The 18396-nt window shown below is 35.2% G+C and overlaps 2 protein-coding genes across 3 annotated transcripts; one reads left to right on the top strand and one right to left on the bottom strand.

Annotated features, from left to right (window-relative positions):
• pstpip2 (proline-serine-threonine phosphatase interacting protein 2) lies at nucleotides 1-12434 on the top strand. Its single transcript, XM_059539370.1, has 15 exons — nucleotides 1-223; nucleotides 953-1053; nucleotides 2461-2535; nucleotides 2958-2992; nucleotides 3073-3179; nucleotides 4391-4453; nucleotides 5346-5444; nucleotides 7184-7229; nucleotides 9417-9496; nucleotides 9806-9904; nucleotides 9979-10075; nucleotides 11225-11297; nucleotides 11427-11461; nucleotides 11556-11626; nucleotides 11789-12434. Exons 1-14 carry the CDS (start codon nucleotides 191-193, stop codon nucleotides 11609-11611), a joined length of 999 nt encoding a protein of 332 aa, XP_059395353.1. The 5' UTR covers nucleotides 1-190; the 3' UTR covers nucleotides 11612-11626; nucleotides 11789-12434.
• A 142-nt stretch (nucleotides 12435-12576) lies between these two features.
• On the bottom strand, nucleotides 12577-17813 carry mcidas (multiciliate differentiation and DNA synthesis associated cell cycle protein). Of its 2 annotated transcripts, none has more exons than XM_059539371.1 (5): nucleotides 17583-17813; nucleotides 17431-17494; nucleotides 17113-17177; nucleotides 15102-15212; nucleotides 12577-13519 (listed from the first exon to the last, which is right to left on the bottom strand). In XM_059539371.1, the coding sequence occupies exons 1-5, from the start codon at nucleotides 17619-17621 to the stop codon at nucleotides 12872-12874; spliced, it is 927 nt and encodes a 308-aa protein (XP_059395354.1). In that variant the 5' UTR covers nucleotides 17622-17813; the 3' UTR covers nucleotides 12577-12871. The 2 variants fall into 2 exon arrangements, with proteins under 2 accessions (XP_059395354.1, XP_059395355.1); XM_059539372.1 differs by having other exon boundaries at nucleotides 17431-17491.
• Nucleotides 17814-18396: the final 583 nt, after the last annotated feature.

Raw genomic sequence — 18396 nt, 5'->3', positions numbered from 1 at the left:
TCTGTTACACAGCAACTTTCGCTCTCTGGACAGGCGTGAAAGATGCGTACTTAGGACCGCAGATCCTTGTTATTTTTATGCTCGATGTGCAGCCGACCATCACGGCTGTGTAAAATCAGTAACAGCGTTATTTCTACCTGACACGGAACTTCACCGTCACTTTCTGAGTGAGCAAACAGCAGCCGACACAATGAGAGAACTGCATTTCAAGGATAATTTTTGGGTAAGGTTTTCGTATTTTGGGGAGGCATATAGTCAATACTTATCGAAAAATAAAGTGGACATGATGTTTATTTGTATAATACTACATGACAACCAACTTGCTTTGATTTAGTATAAGTTTAACAAATAGTTAAGCCTTTTATTTTAAGCTCGCCTGTCACATATCGAAACAGGACTGATTTCCCTTAAGGGAAGTGTGGTCAGCACAAAATGTGTAGCCTTGTCGTCCATTAAACAACCCAAATAATGATTTCTAATAAAATAAAATATATAATAAAATATATTGCTAATAAAAAAGCGCATCTCAGTGTGCTGTCTCGTGCTGAATTGTGTCTGCATGTTATTTGACTGTTGGCAAAGGCAGCCTGAGAACTCCCGAGACCTTATTAGGCAAAGCAGGCAATAAGGTGCAATTTAGTTTTGTTTTCTTAGCTTTTATTTTGGGAGATTTTTCATGATGACTGTGGCTCTGGGTATGATGCTATGTCTGCCCCTCAGACTTATAAATTACAGAGACTGAGCTCTCATGGGTAATGATAGTCAACAGTCCAAACCACCATGTTTCTGAAGGCTACATGAGGAATTGGTGATACAAGTGGCACTTTGTGGATTCCTGGCATGTGCTTTCACATTACGAATAATCTGTGTGAAGTTACTTGATAAAATATTAGCCTATGCGTTTTGTTTATATTTTTGTTCTTTGTTTTTTATTTTTCAATTGTGATATCAGAACATTGAAATCATCAGCACAGCTGGATATGACAGCATCGTCCAGCACTTGAATGATGGCAAGAGGACGTGTAAAGAAATCGAGGATTTCATGAAGGCCAGGTGAGAAGTCACAGTCATTACCACCTAGTTTGACACCTCTAACTCTTGATGTTTTTACATTGGGGTAAACCCTCCTTAGTGCGTTCACATATAACTGAAAGAATGTTACAGTATCCAAAGTTTTTTTATTTTTTAAAGAAAGAGGGGGAAAAATACCTCATAAAGAGCATTGTTGCAAGATTTCCTGTTGTTGATGTGAAAATGATTTACAGTAATAATTTTTCCAAAGCGCCACTGTGTTAAATCAAAGAGTTACAGAAACAAATACTGGAAGTTAAAGTCAACATGAAATTAAAACGGCCATCTTATTTTCATAAAGGGATATTTTAACCAAAATGTAAGCTTTTACTCACCCTTAAGTTGTTCCAAACCTGTGTGAGTTTCTTTCCCATCTGTCGAACATAAAGAAAGATATACTGAAGAATGCTGGTAGCCAAACACATGCTGGTCCCTATTTATTTCAATATGAAAGAACAAAAATGGTATAGAAATCAATAGGGACCAGAAACTGTTGAGTTTCCAGTGTTCCTCTAAATATCATCTTTTGTGTTCAACAGAAGAAAGAAACTCATACAGGAATGAAATAACTTCAGGGTGAGTAAATGATGCCAGAATTAAAATTTTTGGGTGAATTATCCCTTTAATGCATGATTAGCAATGTTTTCAATATATTGTATTGACTTTAAAATTCTTTAACAAATGTGAATTCCCTGACTACAGCTGATGTATGATATGTTTATTAAAATCTTATTATCCTAGCGGACTGGCTGGGTGGGATACATTAACAAACAAATAAGTGTCTTGATAGTGTTATAGAGTTATAGAAAAATGTTGGAGAAATGGTGGTGAAAGCACCAAAATGTGTGGATATATTTACTTAATATAGAAAGTGTGAAACTAAATCTCAATATTCATGCCTTATGAAATTAATTTAAAATTAGATTTAAAGGTGCTCTAAGCGATGCCGGGAGTTGTAACTTCTTGTTGACGTTCAAATTGTTGTCAAACAAAACGGAGGCTAGCTAGACCCTCCCTACTCCTCATCCGTCCACTAATCCCCCAAATCCCACCCCCAAATCTTTCTTGTCGGTTATTGGCTGGAACAGTTTGTTATGTTTTGTGGTGCGGGTGAGCCCAGTTTGTTTTTCTTGTTGTTTGTGGAGCCTGTGGTGTCTAGAGAGACCCCGTTTTTTTTACAGTGTGTTCAGGGGACAAGCAGCTAGCGGATAGTGAGGAGATGTTTGCTGGATGTGACAAAAAATGTTTTGGCCTAAAAAATGTGTGACATCACTTAGAGCACCTTTAATAACAAATACATTTCAGGCAACCAAACCAACAGATTAACTCAGTAATATGTCATTATGTACAAAACATTGATTTAAAATATAAAAACACACTTATTTTCAGAGCCGCGATAGAAGAAAAATATGCCAAGGAGCTGCTGGGTTTGTCCAAGAAAGTGTGTGGACACAGCGAAATGAAGTAAGTAACTATAACCAATGTATAATTATAGTTAATGCAGTTAATATAATGGTTATATTTTTACAAAGTGCAATTTCTCAAAAGGATTGTAAAAGTTAAATTCTTTTATTCGTTTAGACAGATGGTTCTTGATTGAATATGACATGTTATTGTGTTGATCTGGTTGAATATTGATCCCCTTCAAAAAGACCATATTTGAACATTACAGTATTGATATACTGTATGTGATCATTTCAAAGTACAAACCTAAACAGTGTCTGGGTTGGTCACACGTTTGAAGTTGGTTTGTGGTTAGTGCTTTTCCTCTTACTATGGGGTGACGTTTAACTGAGTCCTATACCAGTGACTGATGTCAGCAATTTTACAATGGTTTTATTACACACATTGGATACTCATCAAAGTTTTTGTTTTTCTGTTTTTAGCACCCTGAAACGTTCGCTTGACGTCTTCAAATTACGTAAGTAAATACTGTCTGCAAACCTAATGATTGCAGTTTATTGTTACGTTACTCTACTTTTGTTTAAAATGTGTGTTTAGAAACAGAAAATGTGAGTTTGTCCCATCTGCATTTGGCCCAAACCATGAGGGAGGAAGCAAAGAAATTAGAAGACTTCAGAGAGAAACAGAAAGAAGCCCGGAAGAAGGTAAGGTGTACAAACAGTATTAAATACTTCATTATGTACTGATCAAATTCCAAGTGTGTCTTTCTTCATTACCACTGTCCCCAAATGGAAAGATTCTTCAAACTTTTCATACCTGGAGATAGTTAGCATTCCCATTCATCTCATTGGTAGTTGCTCAGAGCATGCAGGATGTCTTGGAAGTATGTGACTTGAAATCACCCATCTTTGTTTGCTAATGGGTGTTCAGTTCTGGACGCAGATGCGCATTTCCCAAAGACTGTATGAAAACATAGACGTAGTGTCCGTGACGTCACCCATAGGTTTTCGAAGAGCGGTTTTGAAGCCAAAAGTAGGCAAAGCCGGAAATAGCCATCTTAACAGCGTGTCACTGCTTGCCACTCCCGGATAATCGAAAATGGGCAAAAAGGCGGGAGCTGGTTGCTGAAGCCACACCCACCTAGCACAATAATGGTGACAACATCAGCAATCCACCTGTCACTCAATAGGCCTCGTCCCTTAATTATGCAGAACTTTAAGGCTTAATATAATTTAAACTGAGAATTCACCCCCTCACAGTTGTCATGAAGGGCAAAATTAGCTATATATACCAAAATTATTTTTTGCACCAGGCTGTAAACATGTTTTTTATGCTTTAAAAAAAGCAGTCTATGGGATTCACGCCTCAAGCGGCCAGTCGATGAATTACAGTTTAAGTCACTTCCGTATGGGCTTCACGAGAGACAGCGAGAGGTTGCTGCTTGTTATTTGGCTGATGGCACCATAAAATCACATACTGTCTCTAACAACGCACTATTTAAAATATCCTAAGCTGTGACAAAAAATAACTCACAGGGAAGAATATATTTTTTTAAAACCTAAGAGGAAATCTGCACTGGTAAATCATCTACTGTAGTAGAATTAAATATTAGCAATATATTCAGTAGTCACCTCGTCTGCTATTGGTCAAAGAAAAAGGTAGCCCCGCCCCAAACTCACACCATTGGTTGAGCCTGTGTTGCTATGCTGGCTGGTCGGAATTCTCAGAACAAATAGCACAATCTTTTAATAGTGTGAGAGAGTGTTTGCACTATTCATGTGAATCAACTTGCAAATGGCTTGTTATAGAAGTATAGAAGAAAGTATTTTATCAAGGGAAAAATTATACTTAATTTATTACAGAACATAATGATGTTTTATTAAAAATATGAATTGAAAAGTTGTGCTTTTTTCAGGTAGAACAGCATATGGATGCTCTTCATAAGCAGAAGGCCGCTCAATATAAGAAAACGACTGATGTAAGTATAAGAGAGAGAGCAAAGTGTTGTCAGTTTGTATATTGTTGTCAGTGCTGTTGCTATAATAAGTGGTTTAGCTGCCCACTTATCTATGGTACCTTATTTCCTTTTTGGGAAGTATATGTTCTGATTCAGTGGCAGGAGGGAAGTGAATGAGTGCACCTGATTTTTAGCTGCACAAAATGAGAAGTGATCTGTGCTGAATGGCTTTGTTCATTAAAAAGACAGCTTTTCATTCAAGCTAAAATGGAGCATTCTTGAAAGTGGGGAATTCAGGTTGGTTTCCCTTAAGTTTATTAACATCAAGGTGTCACATGATGCATAAGTGTTTACAAGTTCTGAACTGAAACTCTGTAGTCTATGGTAATACCACATGTGATGTTGCATACAACGCTTTCCTAGAAATAAAAAAACCATTTATTTGACATGATAATAATAATAATAATATATATATATATGTTTATATATGTTTATAATCATATATTCATATTTAGAATAATAGGAAAGTCATCAAAATGGTGAAATCATACAAATTTGGACCAAAATGTTTTTATGGAGTTCTTTCCTCTTTTCTCACTATTTGCTTATCCATTTAAATAAATGTGATTAAATATCAGAATGAGATTAATACCTATGAATGAATTATAATTCCTACATTTATGTGTCTTATATTTTTCTGCATTAATCTCAAGATTACAGTGTTTTTGGTATCATGAGAAACGTGTGCACTATTAGTTTGTTGTGTAGTTCTGTGGTAGGGTGATTCTTTTTGCAGTATAATAAAGATGGCACATTATAGCTCACAAAGAATGTAGATTATAGTTAAATTTAGACACAAGTTGTATTGGTCACACTTTAAATGCTAACCGATGTTTTTTTTTTTTTTTTTAAGGCAAAGAAGACTTATGAGCAAAAGTGTCGAGATAAAGAGGAAGCAGAACAGAACATGAACAGAAACGCCACCACTAGCAGTTCCAAGCAGCAAGAAAAGGTACGCAAGTAAAACTGTGCCAGTGCATCTGTTTTTTTTTTGTCCTATATGACCACTGTGAGAATCTTGCTTTCACTTGCATTTTAGTGCATATATAGAAGTCTCTTCTCTGTTCTGGTCTTCCTGCATTTTGCTTTTATCTGCACTTTTTACAGTGTTGTTAGCAAGGTATCTCTGTATTGATGTTCCAAAAGCTGAACTGTTAAATATTAAACTTATATGAGAAATTCAGACTAAATAAAAGTTTCATACTTTTAAAGATTATGGTTTAAAAATTTCCCAATCACATAGATTGATAAAATGTCAGTTCACGAATAGCAGTTGCCAATAACCATTGTATGAAAAAAAAGATACAATGGAAGTCAGTGGCTACTGTCAACTATTTGGTTACCAACATTCTTCAAAATATTTTCTTTTGCTTTTAGCAGATGGAAGAAACTCATACAGAGGGTGATTTTTTTTAGTGAACTATCCCTTTAAGTCGTTGATTTGTGTATGTGTGAGAGAGAAACAGATTAAGTTTGAGTTTGTGTTCAGTAGTGTTCTACTAATGGTAAATTTGTGTTTAACTGCTTCAACAAACTAAAAGTGCTAACTTCTTGCTAGTAGGAAATGTTGACCTTTTTAGTAGGGAAATTAATTGCTAGTTGCAGGGCAGTGTTGACCAGATCTGTATGTTTAGTTGTGTGTGGAAGTGTCTGAAAACAGGAAAAAGACACAGTGACTGCTTTTGGTAGACAATAAAAGGTGACCTGACTTTTGATAATTTGTTATGTTGTAGCCAGAACATTAGTTTAGAATGGTGATTAAACCTGAAATGGAACTTGCTGCGCAATACAGCACACATTCCAGCCAATCAGAATCAAGCATTCTGGAATGATATGAAAGAATCGAGATGTAACTGGCAGTGATGACATCATTGTGATATTTGCAAATTAATTCTGATTCGTATTCCTTTCTTGCATTTGTTTTACCATTTTATATAATGAAATCAAACAAAATGACAGATGGGATATTTCACCCAAAAATGAAAATTCTGTCATTACTCGCTCATCTTCAAGTTGTTCCAAACTAAGGAAGCCAACAGTTTGGTTACCAACATTCTTCAAAATATCTTCTTTTGTGTCAAGCAGAAGAAAGAAACTCATACAGGTTTGGAACAACTTGAGGGTGAGTAAATTATGACACAATTTTCATTCTTCAGTGAACAATCCTTTGAAAATATAATGCCTAAAACTGTAACACTATCTTTTCGCTGCTTTGCAAGCACTCATATGTCCTTCAAGTAATTCAGATCTAGTTCTGTTTTGTGTGTTAGACATGATAGAAACTAATGTTTACCTAGAACACTTCCTTTTATAAATGGAGATAGAAGCAGAGATGAATTCAGGCCTAAATTCCATAGAGCTGCATCTCTTGAGAGGAGGCAAATGAGTTAGTACAGCAAAGCAGCATGCAAAACAAACCATGACTGCTGGGGGATGTACAGCGCTGTAAGTCATTATAAAACATCACAGCGTTTTATAATCAATCGCAGTGTTGGACGTATTTGTAATCCCCTGAGGACAAGACTCTGGAGCTGTTGAAAGGCTATAAAACCTTTGTAGCGAGTGTTTTTAGAGAACAGCTAAAAAAGAGAGAAGGGCCATTTAGCTGTTTGTATTATGTGCTTGTAAGATGTGAATGACTATTCAAAGACATCCTGTTGTATAAATGATGTTTCTCTATTATGCTTCAAGCTGTACGCCAAAACACAGCAAGCCAAGCAGACAGCAGAGGAAGCCGGTAAGAATGTCAGCAAATGCATTAATAATATACTCACTTATAATAATACACTTTAACCAGGGTATATATATGTGTGTATGCAGTTTTTTTTTTACAAATCTAGTTATGTTTATTTGCAAACTTGTCATTAGGCCAATTACACAACCTATACATATAAGAGCATTAAGACAAATGATTGACAGATCTATATATTCATCAGGTGAATTAAAGGGATGGTTCACCCAAAAATGAAAATTTGATGTTTATCTGTTTACCCCCAGGGCATCCAAGATGTAGGTGACTTTGTTTCTTCAGGAGAACACAAACGAAGATTTTTAACTCAAACTGTTGCAGTCTGTCAGTCTTATAATGGAAGTGAATGGTAATTATGGCTTTGAGAGTCAAAAAAACATAAACAGACAAAACCAAATTAATCCCTGAGGCTTGTGATGATACAATGGTGGTAAAGACACAAAATGATTGGTCTGTGCAAATAACTGAACAGTATTTATATAGTTTTTATCTCCGAGTCACCGCAATGTCCGAACTGTCCTGAGTGCATTCTCAACAGCCGGCGCATGACGCAACTTCTTCTTCTTCTTGCTTTACAGAAGATCGCACTTATAAGACTTATAAGTGCATTACTTCCACCTATCTGTCAAATAGACCATTGACACTCTATCTACAATCTCAATTTGGAGTACCAATGGTCCACTTGAGAGGTGGCAGAGTTAAAACAAATATCATAATTTGTGTTCTACTGAGGAAACAAAGTCACCTACATCTTGGATGCCCTGAGGGTAAACAGAAATCAAATTTTCATTTTTGGGTGAACTATCCCTTTAATCAACTAATAATTGGCCATTTTGAAAACTGCTATTAAATCTACAGCGCAAAATTAATAGTTAGATTAGTGTAGTGAATGATTCTTATGAGTCTTATGAGTTGGTTATTTTTAGTAAATCAACAACATACTCTTTAATCAGTTTGATCTGCTTCCCAAATTATTGAGTCAGTTATTTTAAGTGAATCAGCAACACACTGCTGAATCACTGTATTCTGATTCCAAACTGAATTGAGTCTTAAGGCTTGTGTAGTTATGGATTGGTTGTTCATATGTCAATATGTGTAGTACCAGACACACTTTATCAGTTTTGTCAGAAGTATTTTATAAAAATAAATGAATTAATTAAATATGGTTGTTTAGTATTATTGGTATTTTTTAATATATTTTAAGGCCAAATATTGGACTGCATTTGTGTCACTTCTAAAAAGAAAAGTCTATCAGAATATCAAAATGATATAATGAAAGTTCTATAATAAAAAAATAAAAAAAGTATTTTAAATTATTTGTTTTCCCCAAAAAATGATATCCTAAGAAGTAAAATAAAATAAAACAATTAAGGAAGTGGATTCGTTAGCGGAAAAAAATGTTTTAAAGAAATGTATGTAGTTTATATGTCTATGTATTGTTATATTAGTGTATTAAAATGCACATTAATAAGTATCTTTTGCTATTTAGTAAAACAATGTTTTGTTACAATTATGGGTAAGCTGAGAAATAAAATTAATGTATGATTTAAATATCATCAGAAGATATAAAAAAAATTACGATGTGACTATTTATCTGTATTAGGGATGGGACGGTATGAAAATTTAATATCACGATTATAGTGACTAAAATTATCACGATTATCAATATTATCACGGTTTTGTTGAAACGAGATGAAAGTGTTCAAAAATAGTTGATGCTCACACTGAAAACATTTCAGCAAGTTTTATATTTAATAATCAACAAACAACTAATAAAACAAGCAACTCTATGCACTTAATTTAAAGAAAGATTAAATTCTGTGGCATTTCCTTCCTTACAATGAAAAGTGTAGAAGCATAGAAAAGCATAGAAAAGTCACTGACTTTCGCCATTCCTTCTCGAAAAAAAACAAAAAAACATTGTGCGCTGCGCTTGCGTCAGACTGTTGCTGGCTGGACATGATTTAATAGCGAGTTATTAAAACCGCGATAATCAAACACGGTTTTAATGATAATTCATTTTTAAATGATATTACTAACCTTCAGCACATTTTATCACGGTTATCGATAAAACCGGTTATCGTCCCATCCCTAATCTGTATAGACCAGCCATAAACACAACACAGTGCTTCTATTTCTAATTTTAATGTCCTTTTTTTTTCAACTCAATAATAGACAGGATATATAGTCAGAATGTGTCCTTGTTGGGGAAGTTGAGAGAGGAGTGGCTGAACGAGCATGTCAAAGCCTGTGAGGTGAGCTTTACGCCCCACCCTGCATCACACACTCCAACACTGATGACTGCACATCAAAACAGATCGATGACAAATCAAACACGCTCATGTCAGGTCATGTGAAGCCTGCATACCTCTTGGAAGTGGATTGTAAATTGCTTTAGTGTTGATGGTAAAAAAAAAAAAAATCTACTGAATTAAACATAAATTGCCTAAATTAAAACATGCTTCAACAAGTTGTATTATATTTGGTGTTTATTGACTGACTGGTGCACTGAATGAGGAAAGACATTTTTTCTACTTCGACATCTCTGTGCATGTTTGCCACAGATTTTTGAAAAACAGGAAATGGAGAGGATCAGCACCCTGAGAAACGTGGTGTGGACCCATCTCAACCATCTCTCCCAGCAGTGTGTCACCAGCGATGAGGTAAACTGACTGTGCGGCATCAGGTAAGACCCACATGTGGAACCCATCTCACTATGTGTATCTGTGTCACGCAGCTCTATGAGGAAGTGAGGAAGTCACTGGAGCAATGTAACATTCAAGAAGACAACGAGCATTTTATCAACCTCAGAAGAACTGGAGACAAACCACCAGGTACTCTCAGCAGCAGGCTTTCACAACAACACGTTCTCGGGCGACATCCAGTCAGGTCAAATGAAATCCATGCAGCTAATTTTGAATGAGGGTGAAAGATTTCCCAGCGCAGATTTCACATCAAGTTGGTGACATGAATCAATAGTGTTGATCAGCAGAAAGTTGGAAAGTGACTTCTATCTTTTAAAGTATTTAATAATACTTTTAATACTAATAATGCTTTTAATCAGTTTTAAAATTTCAATTTAACTTAAATTAAAATTTTCATTTTAATATAGTTTTAATTAATTTTATCCCATTTTTAAGTATTTTACCACATCAAGTTAAACTAAATTAAAATGTGAAATGTAGCTTTGGCATCTAGCCAAAACAAAACGTTTTAGTATTTTATTCTGTTTAAGTTAAAGTTTTATTTTAAGTAACAATTCTTACAAAATTTTAGTTTCCGTTTTACTTTTAGGGTGTACTCACTAGGGTGTACCGTCTTGTTTGGTTCATGGTTCAATTGAAACAAACTCAGGTTCGTTTCCCCCTTTGGTGCGGATCTTTTTGGCAGGTGTGAATACAGCATTCGCACTCTGGTGCGCACCAAACAACCAAACCGAGACCCAGCTGAAGAGGTGGTCTTGGTTCAGTTCCAAACAAACTCTGGTACGGTTGGGGTTGTTTACGGGCAATCGCACAGTTAGCTGACACTTGCGAAAGCCTGCAATCACTTTCCCATGTGCGCTGTTTTTTTTAAGTTTCACTTTCGCTTTTTTTATGCCTTATCCGTCTTCTGCGCAGTGCCATTGTAAATATGCCATTGTAGGCTCCCATAAGATTATGCTCTCTCCACCGAAACCATCTTGCAGCAAAATCCTTGTTACAACATCGTATATTGTCTGATCTGATGTTCATAAGTGTCTTCATATTGTGTTTGTAGCTGATAAAAGAAAATAAGTAAAAAAAAGAAAGAAAATCATTTCCTGGTGTGAATACATGCTTAGTTAACTATAATAACCCTGTCTTTGTCCTTATCAGAGCTTGATGGTCTGTTGTAAAGAAAAGAAATTGAACATGAACTTTATCCTTGAGTTCCACTGTTTGATGACATTTCATGTTTGGTCGAACTGTCCCATAATGTTTATGAACTCGATCTTTTCTCAGCATCTGTTCTATATGAGAACTTCTACAATAATCAGAGATCAGCTCCCACTCGTTCACTTCCCACGGCTGGCAGGTGAGCCCTCACTCCTCACAGATGGCAGATTTCACAAGTTCCCATTTAATGATTAGGTTTTTTGTGTTCATATGTAAATATGACCATCAGCTTTAATATTACCTTACGTCTTGCTGTGCATTATTTCAGGAGAGCAGCAGCACCTCCACCACCAATTGCAGAAAGTATGAAAATATTATATGCATATAGCAATGAGTTTATACTTCTCTTCTATATGTTTATTCAATTCCCATTTCTTGTTGCATCTTTCATCCTCAGATGATCCTTTATACTCAACTGTAGCAGAACCAGGATACAGCCTAATACGATACTAATAAGATTGTGACTCGGTAAGAATTCTCGCAGGAATGTAACCTTGACGTACAATTTACAAACAGTGTAATATTAATGCTGGACCAAGTAATATACAGTTAATAATGTTGTTTATGAATCCCTGGAATGCTCCCTTGAGGAAATGGTGTTTAAGTTATTCATTCTTTTTTCTTTTTCAGTCTTTGCAAGCCCTTTTGCTGCTCAATAGGAATATTGTGAAGGCATTTGTTGCATTTTTCATCAAGGGTTGAAACGCACATTGATTACCTTCTAATGCTGTTGCCAGCTTCTTCATACCATGTGGTGAGAATATATTGTAGCCTGGCATGAAGTGTTTTCCTGTCTCTGTATGAAATAACATGCAAACACAGTGAGCTTTGACACTATTACATAGTCATAAAAAGTCAAATCCTGAAGGTCTCACTACACTGATAACATCAACAAACAATGTTGTGGAAATATTAGTATTTTATTTACTGTATAGAAGATGTACAATTTTGTACCACTAGTGGCATCAAATAAAATTGCAGTGTGTTTGAACAGCCTTATTGGGCTCAACCAATGGGGTGAGTTTGGAGGTGGGGTTACATGTTTGGTCAACCAATGGAAAAAACAGGAAAGGACCAGTTCTTTTATCGTTATTTTTTAAATTCAGTTTGGTGTAGCTAGTGGTCCAGAAATGACATGCTTCGCTTTTAAATCAGCTTTTTATAAAGACCACAAAAATATAATTTATTTCTAGTGTAAAATTCTACACACTGTCAATACAGAGTCCTGCATCACTGGATCTATTGCTTCAATAAATGTACTGTATATATGATTTGATCTCCTTGTCCTGGGATGAACATTGTGGTATGTCAGCTTTATTCCTCTGTTGAGAAGATAAAAAACTATTTCCAAGATAACTGCAGATTCAGTTGACATTTTTTTTCCTCACAAGGTCACAGGAGCATAGGTCACATTTAAGGTCACATTTGAAACCTTGCAGTGGAAAGTTATTTAAATATCCAATTGGAACTTTATAAATCTAAAGAACCTTTTTCCACTATGAAGAACCTTTTGTGCATTGAAATGTTCCATGGATGTTAAAGGTTCTTCAATGGAATCATTGATTCCAACAAAGAACCTTTAGTTTTGAAAGGTTGACCATTGGTGGCAATTCAAAAGCAGCCTTGCTCAAATAAAGAACTTTGTTGGTCTAAACTGAACTAAGTAGTTTTTTTCACAAATGTAGCTTTTTGAATAATTTGAGTCAAAGACCTTCAATGCCCATTAGGAACCCAAAGGAACCTACAAGATCCACTTGGTGTGTGAGAAGTGAAAGCCTTTCCATTTGGGTAAACCTTGGTCTTTACTGTACTGTGGTCCCTGATTGCAGTCTTAAAGCACACTTTTCCATCATCTCCACTCATGTTAAGATCAGATATGACAGATGGGGTTTGTGTAACCACTCGAAGCCCATGGAAGACCCCAAATATGTTCACCTTTTGAGCGATCAAGCCTCCGGAGGACATCTCAAGGATTTGATTCTGGGTCAGGCCTGAATCTTCTCTTAGTTGCTGTGGAGCCTGTTCATCCTGGTCCAGCTGGGCCTTCAGATGCTCCAAGTCTACTTGTACAAGTTCATTTTCAAGCCTGGGCTGCTTGGAACTGGACGGACAGTTCAAGATGTTGTCTTCAACATCTTCGCAGAGAAGGTCATTCCAGCTGGACCACAGCTGCCTCTTGACCCCTGATGTTGGGCTCTGTTTGTCAGTGGTGCTGGAGTTAGTGAAAGCTAAGGATAATGGATCTGATGGCTCTTCTTCTGTCAGCAGAGAGATCCAGGAGTGTTCAGAAGAATGATCCTCTGTTGGCCTCACAGGAGTGCAGTGTGATACTGAGTCTCTCTGGAATGATGATGTCAGGGCCTAGTAGACAGGAAGTGGAATTGACAAATGGTCATTCGAGGGTGTGACACTGAAAATGTGGAGGTCTTGATGCCCTCTGGCTGCTGAAGTTTCACAGATATATGTGTAATGTAATATCACAGTTTATAAAACAGATGACTTTTGAATGGTCAGTTCAGCACTGTTCACAATTATAATATCAAAGACATGCGAAACCTGCAAATAATTCCCATTTCATCCATAAACTGTTCAATATATACAAATATAAAAATTATTTATTTAATCATATATTTTGTAAAATATGTTATGAAATATTGTTTACAGTGCATTTTACTTCAAAATATGGCTTATTTCAGGGTGAAACAGGAAATTCATTTAGGAAATAGTTGGGAATGGATTGAAATGGTGAAAGTGGATGGGACAAAGACAAACCTTTCTTCATTGGAATAACATGCACAGGTGAAAAGTTAAAAGTTAAATAACTTTTGACTTTATGCTGCATTTTTGCTGAATATATGTTGTGATTTCTAGGCCTGGGATTTTTTTTTCATCATCACTGCAATCTATGGAAGCATTTTCCTGTGATTAATTAAAAAGAAAAAGGTAATTGCGACTTTTTATCTCACATTTGACTTTATTTTAACAATCCTGATTTAATATCTCTCAATTCTTTTTTATAAAATATAAGCTCACAATTATAAGAAAACGTCAGAAAGTAAGTTGTGAGATATACATTTATATTTGCAGGATATAAACTAGCAATTATAAGAATTCAGAAATTTGAGATAAAAAGTCAAAATTACCTCAAAATGATTTTTTCCCTCAGAATTGAATTAAAATTAAATTAAAATTGAATTAAAAGTTTATATCTGAGAAAAAAGTCAGAAGTGTAAAATATAAACTCATATGTCAGATTTTTTTATTGCAATTCTGAGATTGTCGCGTTTTTGACTTATTTTCTCAGACTTTTGTATTAATATTTTTTATTAATTTCATTCATATTTTATTCATTAATTGGGAAGTTATATTTTTTTTATTAATATTCACATAATTGCATGCAAGATATAAACACAGAATTTAGACTTTTTCGCGGAATCTTGCAATACTGACTTTTTTCTTATAATTGTGAATAACAAAGTCCAATTCAAAGAATTGTGAGATAATAATGTCACAATGAGCTTTTTCTATATTTTATTCATGGCTAAAATGAACCAAAAAAAAAAGTCATAATTACAAAATGTAAATTTGGAATTGTAAGAAAAACTTTAAATGAACAAGTTTTTGCAAGTTTATATTTTAAAGAAAAAAGTCAGAAGTGTTAGATATAAATCTCACAAACTTCTGACTTTTCTCTCAGATAAAAATGTGCAAAAAAAGGTAAGTATTGCGAGATATTAACTAAGACTTCCTTGTTGAATCTCATCATACTGAATTCTTAATTGCTACTTTTTTATCTGAGAAAAATATAATTACAAGATTAAATTTAGGATTGCAAAACAAAAGTCAGAATTGTGAGATAAAAAAGTGGCACCTGTACACCGTAATTGTAAGGAATTCTAATGTACTGTATTGTCTTGATTATTTTCTGGAAAAAATCCTTTACATCTATTATTGTGGCATAATTTTCACTCTGTTTAGCCAGATTTCTCAGCTGGGCATTTGTCTCCTTCAGGGCAGATATTTCCTCTTGCTTTCTCCTGAGTGTGGCATGAAGCTGCATAGGGAGAGACACATGATTATTACTCACTAACACACTTAGTGAAGTATGCAAGCACTGGCATGGAGACATGAGATAATGTGATTCATGATGATCTAGTCAAACATGTGCCCTCAAAACAGAATGAGCTCATTCAGACATTCAGTTCGCAATCCTGAACAAGTGAAGAATCATTATCATGCTTATGCATTTTCATAAGAAACCATTGATGACATCAGATGACATGCCGCAGAATCTGAATAGATTGATCAGTTATTTAAATTACAAATATAGGGTCGCACTGACAAACTGTGGTCTGAACAACACTTGCTGAGGCAAGATAATAATTTCTGAGTCACTAAGCAATATAACAAACAAAAAAGAGAAGTGGTCGACAATTATGTCACATAGGACATTTTTATGTAGAAATCAGCAGCTGCAGTTTGCCAATGTTTTTCCAGTTCTCTTAAATGTTTTTAACTTGTTTAATCTCACAGGTTACATCTGTGAATGAGACCTGGATTTTATGAGTTTGTAGTGAAGTCTCTTTGAAAAATTGTCTTTGTTACATTAAATGAAAAAATATTTATTTGGGTATTGTTGAGAAAGTGAGCATGTTCTGATTCTGTAGTTTCCCACTGGTGACCAAGAATAAACCACACTTTAACTTCTTAAAAACTATTTTAGAGAAGCCAAGACGTTTCGTTTTCAGTTGTTTCACTGGCCAGTCCAAGGAGTAAAATAAATGCAGTCACTTATCTGAGGATGATTTGGGAATACATGAGTTTATACTGAAGTGGGGTATTTTGGCTGATTCTTGGACTAGGGGCAATTTTGACTTCAAAAATGGACACGAGAAACCAAATTTCCCTTGATCTTTTCACTAGAAGAGGTCTTTGTATTCTTTATACATCCTGCAAGTTTTATAACTTAAAATGCCCTCATCATCAACTAAAAAGCATTTATGTAATAACCGTCAGAAAACTGTTGTTTGCATAAACTGCCTCCAGAGCAACACATCGACAGATCTTCTCAGAATAGGCCCTTGAGCATGCTAAATGCGAGTGTGGTGTCGTGTCAAAAGCAAATAGAAATTACAGTCATTGCTGCTACAGATGCGCGTTCACTTTGACACAGTCCTCACGCTTGAGTCTGTCATCAGTAGGACAAATGAAGTGAAAGAACATTCGCTTTGATGCACTTGGTTAAAACAGCTCGTTCACGTCTTCATACAGATATCAGAAGGATCCCAGCATGAGCGGATCATGTCTGAAGATTGATCGGAGTATTTTGTTTTGTAAACGAGGCACTGTGTCATGAAGCGTTCACAAAGAAACATTTGTGGAAAGCTGAAGCGGTACTAGACCTGACTGCAGCTGCATCACAAACCGTAAGTAAATGATTTCATAATGCTTTTTTTTTGGAAATGACGGTTTTATTTTGATCATGTTGTCAAAACACTCATGCAGTGGTGAAGAGGTGTTGATACTCTTTCCTTTGTGATAAAATTAGCCAATCATAACAGTTGCTGATTACTGAGAAGCCTTAAAGGACCACCCATTAAAAACAGCCTGTTTCTGAGAGGTTCAGAATGAGGGTTGAAAATAATCATTTTACCACTATTTTGTTTTGGTGTGTGTAAAAAACTTAATTAACATCATAAGTAAACCTCAAGTAAAATTTTAAAATGATTTTTTTTTTTAAACTGTGTGTCATGGCCCCTTTAAATCTATGTTCATCTACATTTATCTCCTGTCTTGGATAAGAGTGGATCAAGGCTTGCACAACTTTCAGTCGAAATTTGGTGTGAATTTTTTTTTTTTTTTGTCAAAAACCTGGGAAACTTGGCCCAACAAGTCATCTCAGTCAATGAATTTATAGTTAAAACAGAAATGAACTGCTTCTGGATTAAACCCACCTGTCTATTCAGCTCTGTGTGGTCTTCATTTGTCCTTAAATGTGTATCAGTGGACTGACACTCATCTGTGGATTAGATACAAAATATAAATTACACTGATTTCAGCGCACTGCAATAATATATATATACTAAAAAGAATACGTTTTTTTTTTACAATAATATAAAAAAATAAATAACAATAATTCACAGGCTATAACAATAATAAAACGTATTACAATGCTAACGTCACTCAAACGTAATGATAGTAACAACACAGTTTTCAAATTCTGTATCTTAATCTACATTTTCATTTTCTCAGGTTCAGAAACCACATCTCACCTGTGTCAAAGTCCAGCAGATCTTCAGCAGATGATTGGTTGGCTGATAGCGCTGCACGCTCCTGCTGAGAGAATGTAATTGTTTAATGTTATTAAATGACCCTCATGCAAATTCCTATGAGTTTTTCATTAATTGTACTATAGCAGCACTACCGTGAGATAAGGCAGCTGAGGATAGCAGCAGCTCTGCATGCTGGAGTGATGATGCTCTGTTGATGTGACCGTTGTCGTCAGGTGCGTCACGTGTGTGGCGACGCGTGCCTCGAGTCCGCGCGCTTCAGAGCGCCACTTCACGCACGGAATCCTCGACGTCAGGATAAAGAACCTGTAGTTTTTGTTTGGAGAACAACTACGCGTTCTGACAGCATTCGTACAATGTCAGAAGAGGATAAAGTTTTAGGATGTACACTTCTTTAAATATTCCTACTGTCTGTAAAATTTTACAGAAATGTTTTTAAACAGTTTTTGGCCTTTTAATTCTATTCTATTCTATTCTATTCTATTAAATTATATATCCTACACAGCCAGTCACCACTAGTGTGATCAAAAAATTAAAATAAGATAAAATTATAATTTGAGAACCCCAGTTATTTTATTACTATACTATTAAAGTATTTATTCAAATGTTAAGTTAAACTTTGTTTATTAAGTCAATAAAATTTGTTACAGGTTGGTGCCGATAGCCTTTAGGGGCCAATGCGCCGTTGCACTACGGGCGTCTCGAGTTCGAATCCCGACTCCTTTCCCGAACCATACATCATTTCATTTTAATAATCTGCTTAACTTTTTAGTACTTCAAATGCAATTATTATAAAATATTTATTTAATTTATTTACCAAAAGAAAATTTTTAAGTTCAAGTTTTTCATCTACTTTCATTTAATTTGATAATTTGATAATTTTAATTTTATACGCTTTATTTCAATTTTTGAAGCATTTTTAGTAGATTTAGTTAACAATAACAGCAC

The sequence above is a fragment of the Carassius carassius genome, chromosome 45, assembly GCF_963082965.1.
Source record: "Carassius carassius chromosome 45, fCarCar2.1, whole genome shotgun sequence".
Classification (NCBI taxonomy): domain Eukaryota; kingdom Metazoa; phylum Chordata; class Actinopteri; order Cypriniformes; family Cyprinidae; genus Carassius; species Carassius carassius.
This window is presented reverse-complemented; position numbering and strand designations above follow the sequence as displayed.